The sequence below is a fragment of the Drosophila yakuba genome, chromosome 3R (assembly GCF_016746365.2).
Source record: "Drosophila yakuba strain Tai18E2 chromosome 3R, Prin_Dyak_Tai18E2_2.1, whole genome shotgun sequence".
Taxonomy (NCBI): Eukaryota; Metazoa; Arthropoda; class Insecta; order Diptera; family Drosophilidae; genus Drosophila; species Drosophila yakuba.
Window position 1 is genome coordinate 2,130,603 of NC_052530.2, and position 12,629 is coordinate 2,143,231.

The 12,629-nt window shown below is 45.2% G+C and overlaps 1 protein-coding gene across 1 annotated transcript; it reads left to right on the forward strand.

Moving 5' to 3' along the window:
• The first annotated feature begins 7,638 nt into the window (after window positions 1–7,638).
• Window positions 7,639–8,928, forward strand: LOC122319615. Its single transcript, XM_043207163.1, has 2 exons — window positions 7,639–8,350; window positions 8,402–8,928. The coding sequence occupies exons 1-2, from the start codon at window positions 7,639–7,641 to the stop codon at window positions 8,926–8,928; spliced, it is 1,239 nt and encodes a 412-aa protein (XP_043063098.1).
• The last annotated feature ends 3,701 nt before the right edge of the window (window positions 8,929–12,629 follow it).

Below are 12,629 nucleotides of genomic sequence, written 5' to 3' on the forward strand. Positions count from 1 at the left end.
TTGACATGATGCTGCTGTTAAAGGACTTGGATCATGCAAGTACATACTTAAGGCAAACAGTCCGGCCAGGATTCGCGGGTTCCAGGTTGCCATCTACCAGAGACGGGTAGACGTTGTCGAGGACCACCGGAATTGCCGCCCAGGCAGCGGCATCGGCCACCAGTCCTAAACCCTACGGAAGTTGAGAGCAGCGGGCCGACGAAACGGAATACCAGATGACCGGAAGAAGCGACTACGTTGGGCGGTCGCAATGGACCGAAGACCGCGGAGACTCAGGATGAACAGAGACAGTATGCCAACACAGGTGCCATCGACGGAAGCCGTTACATCCATGTGGATTGCGGGAAGGTAACGTTTGATGGCGAGGACGACCGGAATTCCGCAGAGAAGTACCTGCAGCGTCAGCACCGGTGTACGTGAGAACTTCCATGTCCTCCTATTGGGAAGAGCGATGGAGTGGTATTGGGTCCACGGTCGACAGTCCAGAGTGGTTCCGTGGCCACCATGCGGAGCACGAACGCATGCACGAGCTGCTTCAGAGCGAGCAACAGCCGGTGGAAAGCGCGGATGATTACATCCATTTCATGCAACAACTCGCCTCACGCCTGAAAAAACCAATGCCGGAACGGCAATTGGTAAAGGGGTTAAGAAAGTCTTGTGAGATGAAATAGCGCGATAAGTATACGCGATGGAGTTGTTCACCGTATATGAGCTTCGGGAGTAGTGCGTTGAGGTGAAATTTATCCCCCTCCCCCTCGAGGTGGATGAGATCCGTACCAGACCTGGATCCGCAACGAGAGCAGAATGCTGGAACTGTGAGAGCCTGGAGCCTAGAAACAGGATTGGGTAGTCGTAAGTCTATCCTAAGATTCTTACCAGCGGAGTAACGAATGCAACGGTATTTAGAGGTCCGAAATCGAATTTTCACGGAACACCAAATTAACGGCATGCGGCTGGATTCGAAGATGGTTAAAAAGACGAGGGACCGCTTGAAGATCAGGAGATCTAAGCGACGCGAGGTGGTGGCCGCCGTAAAGCGTATCGAATCTCGGGATTCTAGACTAGGGACGCCGAACAGCCATACTTCTCGGTGGTGAGAACGGCGTCTGGTGAGGATCGGTCCATTATCAGGCTCTTACCTGAAACAATCTGACTACTTTAGAATCGATTTCTGGCGAGCGCTCGGGCTAACACCAGCGGTAGTAGAGGAAATCGTGCCGAAGCCAGGAAAGGCAGCCGCAGAAATCGATGCCAGGCAAATCGAGTACTACGCCGACCAAGAGGAGATGGACGAAGCCCAGGAGGAGCCGGAATCCTGGAGTCTGTCTGCGCATGAAATGGAAGCCTTAGAAAGGGTCAAGAGTGTGAGGCCCTCACCTTTGAACGAGATGGTCTAGGAAAGACATTCTATCGAGCTAGTCGGTGTCCGGGTCTTTAAGAATCGACCCTATCCCATGTCTTCGGCAAAGCAGAAGTTCTTGAGATGAAGTGGACAAGATGATGGCGTTGGGAGTTGCCCGCAAACTGAACCCTTTGACGGAGAAGGATCGAATAAGATAACAAGAATAAGGAATTTACGGCTTTGACGGTTCCTGGGAGGCCGTTGTATTGGTTCCGGATTATCCCATTCGGGCTGTGCAACACAGCGCAACGCTTGGTGCAGCTGATAGACCGGGTGATACCAGCGGAGATGAGATCCAACGTTTTTGTTTATCTGGATGACCTTCTAATCCTGGCCCCCGATTTCCAAACACATTTGAAGTACCTGCTTCTCGTAGCCAAGAGCCTGAAATCAGCTGGGTTAACAATCGCCCTGAAGATATCCAAGTTTTGCTTTAAAGCATTAACGCCCTGGCGAGCGCACCGGTTCTGGTTCATGCGGATTTCAACTGTACATTCGGAAAATAGTAAGCAGTACACATCAAAGCAACGCAGTGCAGAGGATAAATCGAAATGTGGTGTCGGCAATCCGGAGCTTCTTGGACGAGAATCACAGAGAGTGAGAGCGCATCTGCCAGAGATCGATGTGGCCATACAAGATAAGCTCCATTTTTTAAGCTGGGCAGACAGCTGAGGTCTCTGTGCGACCATATAATGGCAGGGATGCAGGCGAAGAATAAACATCGGGTTATTCACGCCAAAGTCCAGAAACACCTCGAGGTCGCCTATGAGATGAGTCGTCAGCGCTGTGACAAGTAAGCCCGCACACTGCACGCCAAGCCAAGACAGGAAGTCTTTTGGAGGAACTTCGTGGTGAATGATTTCAGCAAAGCCTTTAACGACGGCACCGGTATTACTCTTAAATGGCCTGGATTATGTCTAATGACCCAAAGAGAGGATTTGGAATATGACGGGGAGCATGATAAAATGGAAGTTATTGTCCATTTAAGCCATACCGACGAGATATCCGGTTGCAACTTATTTAGTGTTGTGTAAAGTTATTTATTTCTGCATTTGTCCCTACAACAACCGGGGCCCCAACATGAAGGTTACCCGGGTAAATTGGAAGTCGGCAAAAAAAATATTTCTTGAAGCAAGACAGCTCTAACCTCTCTGCTTAGGAATTGGCCCGATTTGGGAAACTTACTCGTCCAACAGGCATTCCAGATTAAGGATTTAAATCTATTTTTCTACATTGTTCCACTTACCTCGATCTTTGTTTATCAACCCGGAGTCAAACGCGAGTCCGAATTGTTGTCGGCGTGCCGTTCCATTGCCGCTAAAATTGGGTCGTGAGAATTTAGTTAGTCTGACAGGAATATATAACACATACTCACGTTTGGTCTTATCCCTTGGAGTTGCTCAGAATTAGGTGACCCTAAACGTATGTAAATACGTCCATTGTAGTGCCGGGTACAAAGCACAGCCAATTGCGGGACAAGTTTCCGCGGTGTTTTGTAGATCTCGAAGGCTTTCTGGACTTGTCGCTTTGACAGTTTCAAAAGCAGTCGACGATCAAGGGTGATTGCTGCCTGATGAGGGATTGACAAGAAAATGTGAATAATTTTAGCATTAGTCCATAATTACTTTTATTAAAATGTGTGAACTTACCAAAATGTTTGAGTGAGTATTCATTGTAGGGGAGATGTAAGCGTCGTAGTCGTCTGGAGCGACACCGACGTACTGATTATGGGTGATGTCCGTTACATCCTCAGGGCATCCTCGGTTGGGTGGGGGCACAAATCGTCGTTTATTTAAAATGAATACATTTGTTTGCCTTTTTCTGTTTGGTTGTTTATTAGAAACCGTAGTTGTGTAGAGTTGTAAGACGTCGATAGTTATTGATATTTAAATTGCGTGTTGTGTGGCAAAGGGAAAACTCCGCATTGGGAAGACCCTGAGCTGGCATAAGAAATTGATAATTTAATAATGAATAAATAAAATATAACACCTATTAAAAATAAACTTGCTAGGAAGTATAAACAAAAAATGGCTTCAAATATATTGATCTGTATGAATTTTTTTCCCTTCTATATTCCTTTTAAATCCTTTTTAGGCATGGTGAAAACAAGGAAACTGAGCGAATTTATAAAATACAAAATAATAATTGAGTATAACTCTGGTATTTCGGTACAAACTATCATTGATTTATATATAATTCCGCGGGCAACTGTGTATTACCAAAAAATAAATATAAGAAAACACATACAACCAAAAACCCGTTATGCCGGCCACGTAGAACAACTGAATAAGACAAAGCTCATATTTTACGGACGTTTAAGCATAATGTTATACAAATTCCCCGATTGGTTGTCAAAGAAGTACAAGAAGAAGCAAAAATCGATATCAGTGAGAAACCGGTTCGCCGACATCTTAAGGAAATTAATTTTGAAACACATATTAGCAGAGTTACTCCACTAATAACACCACGAAATAAGTTAAAGTACCGTGGATGAATTGCTTTCGCCAATGTTGGCAACAACTGGACATAAGTTTAGGTGCTGCTGGCGGCTGAAACGTACTCCCCCCGTTGCTCTGTGTTCCATAATTCGATTTTATTGGCATAAAGTCTAAAAATTGAGCTAAAGACTTCAAACTTGTACATTTTGTTGTTAAATCACACAAAATTTGGAGTCTGTGCGACCACACCCTTTCTTGCCTCTCTCTTAATGGTATGACTCAGGAGTCAACGAAATTTTATTGTTTTTTTAAATAATAATAAATGTGTATACGTGTACATAATCTTCCTCCTGCATTTTGACAAGATAAGTCTCGGCGTCCTATTTGCTGTGGTGTCTTGGAGTTTTCAAAATCACTAGCACGAATTGTTATCTTAGACGCCATCCACTTAGTATGTTTGGAAATAAATCGGTCTAATCTTTTCTGTCTTTTTCAATTCCAGATTATTGTTGTTGATTGCAGAATAAACGTAATCTGAAACGTAACTTATTTGCCGATTGTCACGCATCCAAATGTCCAGGAGGTCGCTATGTCTGAACTCCATCTTGCCTATATAGAAATCAAATTCTTAGAAAACAAGCAAAAATGGGCTAAATATATTACTTTACCGTCAAAGACAATAGTTAAATAGTACTACACGAAGCACACTGGACACGTTAGATTTTTCTATTAAAATACACAAAAAATTGGCTGTTAAGCAACACAAATACAGTACAACTACACATGTATGTAAGCAGGTATATCGAGCAGTTGGCAGCGTTGGTTGGAGAGACTAGAGTTGGCAGCACTAGAAGTCAGAAGTCGATCGAGAACCATTGGATAAGAAGGACGTGTAAAGAGTTACTACAAAGAAGACGAGCCGAACTAAAGCAGTAACCTAAAGCAGTAACCTAAAGCCGTAATCTAAAGCCGTAGTAGAAGCCGTTATCAAGGGCTATTGTCAAGTCTCTAACTTATTATAAACATTCGCCGAGCTATTATTAGTTGTATTACTTAAATACCTATTAATTATCAATAAACTCTAAACATATATCTACATTTGGGCGCTCAACCTTGCCTAACCGTGACGGATTGTGCGTAATCAAAAGGCTGAAAGTGTGCTGATAAATAGTTAAACGTGCCGAAACTGTAAAAGAAAATGAGAAAAGGAAATTCGCAAAAAAAACCGCAAGTACACCAAGAAAAGCCGCTCAGAAACCAGCAGTACCAGCAGCAACAGAGACAGAACATTGAAGCGAAACCTTTAGCTGTGTAAATGTCATTGAAGCCGTCTAAACCAGCAGTGCCAGAGGGCACACACACGATCTGCGACGGGGAAAAAGCGAAGTATATGTCGGAAACAGAAAAACAAAAGGAAGTCGAAAAATTGGCTTTAAATAATCCTAGAAAAGTGACGATGGAACAACAAGTTTGGCAAAACAGTAGAAGTCTCGAGGAAGTAGTGAAGTTGCTGAGCATACAATGCCAAAATGCTCAGAGACCACAGAACACCAGCATAATATCAGCAGAAAGTTTTTCAAAGGTGGTGCCTGAATTTGATGGACAGAATATTTTTTAACTTTGAAAAAAATGCAGATGCCTACGTTCTGGATGAAAAGCAGCGATATGTACAAGCACGCAGTAAAATGACCAAGGCAGCAGCCTTAGTTTTAAATACAGTCTTTGTTCATACGAAGAGCTGAAAAGTGTATTAATCGCTGAATTCAAACGTATGTACGCCAGCGCTGATGTACATAAGAAGCTGGCCGAGAGAAAGAAACGAGAAGCCGAATCGTTTCATGAATACGTTTTACAGATGAGGCAAATTGCTGCGCTCGTTGCAGGTGTGGATACGATGTCTGTTATCCGGTACACAGTCGATGGATTGAACATAAAAAATGAATACAAATACAGCATGTACAGCTGCAAGACTTACGTTGAACTACAGAGTCAGTATTCAATTTACGAGCAAATGAAAGAACGCGAACCAGTTCATAAATATACAGCCGGATCAGGGAAAAAAGCCGAATATGAAGGCAGAGCAGCGCATTGTTTCAATTGCGGATCCACAGATCATCTCAGGAAAGATTGTTAAGCTGCGACTAAATGTTTCAAGTGCGGCGAAAGTGGTCACATGTCGAAAAATTGTCCAAGAGCTGTGCAAAGCGTAAGAGTGATACGAGACAACAACCGCTGTTTGGGAACGAGACACCGCGCGAACAAGTCACCCTTTATCTTTGTTTACATTTACATTTGCATTTGTCTGCAGCTGCAGCGGAGCTTATCAGCGGAATCAATGTAATTGTCCGCGAGCTTGCCCAGTACTTTTCCAAACTTCTTCTAACTGTAACTTGTTTACGTCTTATGCTAGTTTAATCGTATGGCGTGAGTATAGCCAAAGCTTAAGTCAGTCACATTTTTGATCTACAAGAAATCGTACGCATCGGTATCGAACTAATTAATATTAAGTTTCGGAAATTAAGCAATAAATCAAACTAAACAGTAACACTGGCGGTTTATTTATGAACATAAAAAATTGGTCCTTCGAGAGCCGGATTACCGGAACTGCGTTTCTTTCGGGCATTTGATTTTGATTATTGGCCTTTTGGCAAACGGTGATCTACAGATTCCTACATCGTATAGAATCGTTCCCTTCTTTCGACCACCATGCGGAGTGTGATTCAGCAACGGGGCTTCTGCAAAAGCCAAATTACTCGTGCGCATAATAATGCCTTAAAATTTGTTGATGACATTCATTCAGTGCAAACAATAGTTGTCCGCCTGGCGCAACTACAGGAAAATTATTTGCGGTTCGTACGGCTCTCGGAAGAGCTGTATGCATTTAAATCGGAAGCCGATTGGGAGGACCCTGACGATGATTTTGACGCATATGAGGACAAACATTATGCTACACACGCTATTCTCAGCAATACTTTGGAGGAGTTGAGACGGGATGTCACCTCAAACAGTGTTGATGCCACAGTTCAAGCCGCAGGCACATCCCAGAGAAGTCATGTCGATTTTCAGTTCGAGCGAATTAAACTTCCGACTTTTTCTGGAAATTATGAGGACTGGAAACATTTTTCGAACATGTTTATTGGATCGATTGCTTCCAACTCGAGCCTGACGGATTGCCAACGATTTCATTATTTAAAATCGTACCTTGCCGGAGACGCGCTTGCATTAGTTAAACATATTCCAGTTACTAATGACAACTATCGGGAAGCATGGGATCGTCTGGAACAGCGATATAACAAACAATCGCTAATTATTCGATCGTTCTTAAACAGTTTCATGAGCCTTCCGAGTGCTATAAATTCAAATATCGGCACAGTGCGGAAAATTGCCGATGGTGCAGACGAAGTTATTCGTGGTCTACGAGCTCTTAATTGCGAAGAGAGGGATCCCTGGCTAATTTTCATTTTACTTTCAAAATTAGATAGCGATACCCGCCAAGCCTGGGCTCAGTGCGCAGAATCCGAGGAAAAAGGTGTGACCATTACCCGATTCCTGAAATTCCTCACTTCACGCTGCGATACGTTGGAGGCTTTTAACTTAACTCAATCAACCCAAGCTCGACGCGCAGCTACCACGCACCACGCAGACACGCATCCAAGACGGGAAGAGCCGAAGTGCACATCGTGCCAGCAGAATCACCAACTGTTTAAGTGTCCTCAATTCATCGCACTCGACATTGCATCTCGCCGAGACTTCCTCAAATCAAGAAAGCTCTGTTTCAATTGCCTCAGCCCGGCTCATATGGTGGGCAACTGTACATCGAGGCATACTTGTCGGATCTGCCGCCGCAAGCATCATACTTTGGTTCATGGCTCGTCGCAGCCAATTCAAAATGGCAACAACATTGACACGGCAAGTGTTGGCAGCCGCGATCGACCAGCAGTCTCACATGCGGGATCTACAATTGGCCACAATCAACCGCTAGCTCGAGAAGGTCATCGCTTGGGAAGCGAGACTCCCGCGGAAAACAACTTTACGCATCATACTCTGGAGAATATTCCGGCGGCTGGTTCTCAGACTCTGTTGCCAACCATCCTTGCTGACGTCATCGACGCCTGGGGAAATACTACAACCTGCAGGCTGCTCCTGGACACTGGATCTACAATAACCTTGGCATCGGAATCATTTGTTCAGCGAATAGGCGTGCGTCGAACGCACGCACGGATTTCTATTCTCGGTCTCGCCGCCAACAGCGCGGGCGTTACCCGAGGACGCGCACATATCAAGCTGCGCTCTCGTCATTCGATCCAAACTGTCGAATTGGTCTCGTTCATTCTCAACTCGCTGACGTCATCACTTCCTGCCCAAGTTATTGACACCTCATCCTCTACGTGGAGGCAAATCTGCGAGCTTCCATTGGCAGACCCAACGTTCTGCACACCTGGAGCAATCGATGTCATTGTTGGATCGGATCAACTTTGGTCTCTATACACAGGAGATCGGAAACACTTTGGTAACGACTTTCCTATCGCTCTCAATACTGTATTTGGTTGGATTCTTGCAGGCTCTTACTCTGCATTCGATGATCACCCTACTTCTGCGGTTACTCATCACGCGGACCTAGACACGATGGTTCGTTCATTCATGGAGATGGACAGCACTCAGCCTAACCAGGCTCTCCTGGACGCCAGCGATCCCACAGAGCGTCATTTTGCTGCCACACACAAGCGCTCAACGGACGGGGTGTACGTCGTCGGGTATCCCTTCAAGGAGAAGGCACCGCCTATTGATTCGACCTTGCCACAGGCCATCAATCGCTTCTTCTCGCTGAAACGCAAATTCCGTCGGCATCCAGAATTGAAGCAGCAGTACGAAGCCTTCCTGGACGACTACTTGCAACGTGGACATATGGAACAACTGACCTCGGCTCAGGTTGAGGAGTCCCCAGACACCTGCTTCTATTTGCCGCACCACGCTGTCATCAAACTGGACAGTCTGACTACCAAATGTCGTGTAGTTTTTGATGGATCAGGAAAGGACAGCTCTGGAGTATCGCTCAATGACAGACTACATATTGGTCCACCGATTTAACGCGATCTTCTTGGCGTTTGTCTACGCTTCCGGCAGCACCAATATGTTTTATGCGCAGATGTTGAAAAGATGTTTCGAGGCATTAGAATCTTTAAGCCACACACCAATTTTCAGCGCATTGTTTGGCGCAAGACTGAGAATGAACCTCTGCTTCATTTTCGCCTGCTGACGGTTACCTACGGATTGGCACCGTCACCATTTCTGGCTGTTCGAGTTCTAAAGCAACTTGCCGATGATCATGGCCATGAATACCCTGCAGCAGCTCACGCTCTTCTGCACGATGCCTATGTGGACGATATCCCTACAGGCGCCAACACACTCGAGGAGCTTATGATTCTCAAGGACGAGCTTATAGCCCTCTTGGATAAGGCAAAATTCAAGCTACGCAAATGGAGTTCTAATAGTTGGCGTCTTCTGAAATCATTACCAGAGGAAGATAGATGTTTTGAACCTATCCAGCTCCTCAACAAATCAGCTGCGGATTCACCTGTCAAAGTTCTTGGTATCCAATGGAACCCTGGGAAGGACGTTCTGTATCTCAACCTAAAGGGATGCGATGCGACCATTTCTCCGACGAAAAGAGAAATCTTGTCTCAGCTATCAAGAATTTATGATCCGCTTGGACTGGTAGCGCCGGTCACAGTTCTACTCAAGCTAATCTTCCAAGAAAGCTGGACAAGTGTCCTGCAGTGGGACGACCCCATTCCTGAAAGTCCACGTACGCGCTGGAGAGCCTTAGTAGAGGATTTGCCAGCACTTACGCAATGCCAAGTACCACGGTATGTTGCGTCACCATTTCGAGATGTTCAACTACACGGATTCGCCGACGCATCCTCGCACGCCTACGGTGCGGTAGTTTACGCATCATAGGAATTCGGCAACATTCCTTACGTCTGAAGAGTTGCTGGACGCACACCGCCGACTTATTCGACATGTGCAACAAAAATCCTTTGCCAGAGAATATGCGCAGCTAGAGAATCGACGCCAGCTTAACGCTAAATCGCATCTTATCCGGTTTTCTCCGTTTCTGGATGATTATGGAGTCATGCGAGTCGGTGGGAGAATCGAGCAATCTACACTCAACTACAACGCCAAGCACCCGATTCTGATACCTAAAGATACACCACTAGCTGGACTGCTGGTTCGACATTTTCATGTCTCCTATCTGCACACTGGAGTTGATGCACCGTTCACCAATCTTCGTCAGCAGTACTGGATTCTGGGAGCCCGCAATCTCGTCGGAAAGGCAGTCTTCCAATGCAAATCCTGTTTTCTTCAACGAAAGGGCACAAGCAACCAGATCATGGGAGAGCTACCAATTCCTCGAGTTCAAGCTAGCCGCTGCTTTCAACACACAGGGCTGGACTACGCTGGACCGATCGCAATCAAGGAATCAAAAGGAAGAACTCCACGCATCGGAAAGGCATGGTTTTCTATTTTCGTGTGCCTCACTACAAAGGCACTTCACATCGAGGTTGTTAGTGAGCTAACTACACAGGCGTTCATCGCACCTTTCAACGATTCATTGCCCGCCGAGCGAAGCCTACTGACCTGTATTCGGACAACGGAACTACATTTCATGGAGGCAAGCGAACTTTGGATGACATGAGACGTCTGGCCATTCAACAAGCCAAAGATGAGGAACTAGCAGGATTCTTTGCCAATGAAGGGATTTCTTGGCACATTATACCCCCGTCTGCTCCCCATTTTGGAGGGATGTGGGAAGCTGGAGTTCGCTCAATTAAACTCCATATGAAACGGATACTTGGATCAAAAGCTTTAACGTTTGAGGAGCTCTCTACTGTCCTGACCCAAATTGAAGCTATCCTGAATTCACGCCCGCTGTGCCCATTTCTTTGGATCCACTGACGCCTGCTCATTTTTTGACTGGATCTCCGTATACTGCATTGCCTGAACCCTGTCGTCTGGATATGCAAGTCAATCGATTGGAGAGGTGGAACCAGCTGCAAGCCATGGTTCAAGGCTTTTGGAAAAGGTGGCATATGGAATACCTGACATCTCTTCATGAGCGGACAAAGTGGCATCTGGAAACCGAGAATCTGAAGATCGACACACTGGTAGTACTCAAGGAGCCCAATCTACCGCCCTCTAAATGGATTCTTGGCCGCATCACCGCAGTGCACGCAGGAATCGACAACAAGGTCCGAGTCGTTACAGTGAAGACTGCTCACGGATTATACAAACGCCCAATTGCCAAAATCGCTGTACTGCCTCTCTGCTGAACAACCGTTCAGGGGGGCCGGTATATTTGGGAACGAGACACCGCGCGAACAAGTCACCCTTTATCTTTGTTTACATTTACATTTGCATTTGTCTGCAGCTGCAGCGGAGCTTATCAGCGGAATCAATGTAATTGTCCGCGAGCTTGCCCAGTACTTTTCCAAACTTCTAACTTCTTCTAACTGTAACTTGTTTACGTCTTATGCTAGTTTAATCGTATGGCGTGAGTACAGCCAAAGCTTAAGTCAGTCACATTTTTGATCTACAAGAAATCGTACGCATCGGTATCGAACTAATTAATATTAAGTGTCGGAAATTAACCAATAAATCAAACTAAACAGTAACACTGGCGGTTTATTTATGAACAACCGCCTTAGCTCTGTTGTCATCAATAAAGTTGCGATCGATTGTCTGGTTGACACAGGCACTGATGTATCCATCATAAAAGCCAGCGTGTTTCAAATGTTTCCTGATGTCCAGCTGCAGAAGTCGGTATCAATGCTGAGGGGTCTGGGCAACACTAAAACATTGCCAATAGTACATTTTGTTGCTGATGTGCTGGTGGACAACATACAAGTTCAGCAGAAGTTCGTCGTGGTGCCGGATGACAAACTCGAGTACAATGGTCTTCTGGGCTACGATTTCGTGTCAAAATTTTGTGGGGTTTTGGATTAGAGTGGTTTTCACTTTTCTAGGAAGGTTGCGCCGGTGGAACAGGAGGCGCACAATGAGCTAAGTATATATTATGTTGTAGAAGCCAATACTGAAATCCACACTCCTCCCAGTTCGAGACAGTTATAGGATCCATTGTCACGGCTTATAAGCTAGAATCGCCCGCTGCAAAAAGCCCAATCGAGCTGAAGATTGTGCCAAAGGAGAAGATGATACCATTTAAACACCAGCCCAGTCGATACTCAATGGTTGAATGCGAAGCGATTCGAAATCAAGTTGCGGAATGGCTACGAGACAAAATAGTACGCAAGTCGACGTCGAATTTTGCTAGCATAGTTGTCATCGTCAATAAGAAAGATGGATCCAACAGAGTCTGCGTTGATTTTCGTCAACTTAACGCCATGCATGGCCATGGTTTTAAAAGACTGCTTTCCCGTGCAGCTTATGGATGACATCCTCGAAAAACTGCAGGCAGCAAAGCTTTTTGTTGTCATGGATTTGGAGAACAGTTTTTTTCACGTCTCTGTAGAAGAGGAAAGCCGGAAATACACAGCATTTATAACCAAGGAAGGTCTGTTCGAGTTCAATAAAACGCCCTTCGGATTCACAAACTCGCCAGCTACGTTTATACGATTTATAAACGCCGTTTTCCAAGATCTTGTTATTTATATGGATGTTATTTATATGGATGACATTATCATATACGGCATGTCGGTAGATGAATGCTTGGAAAAGCTTAAATTAGTGCTGCTTGTTTTTCATTGATAATAAAATGGAAAAAATGCCGT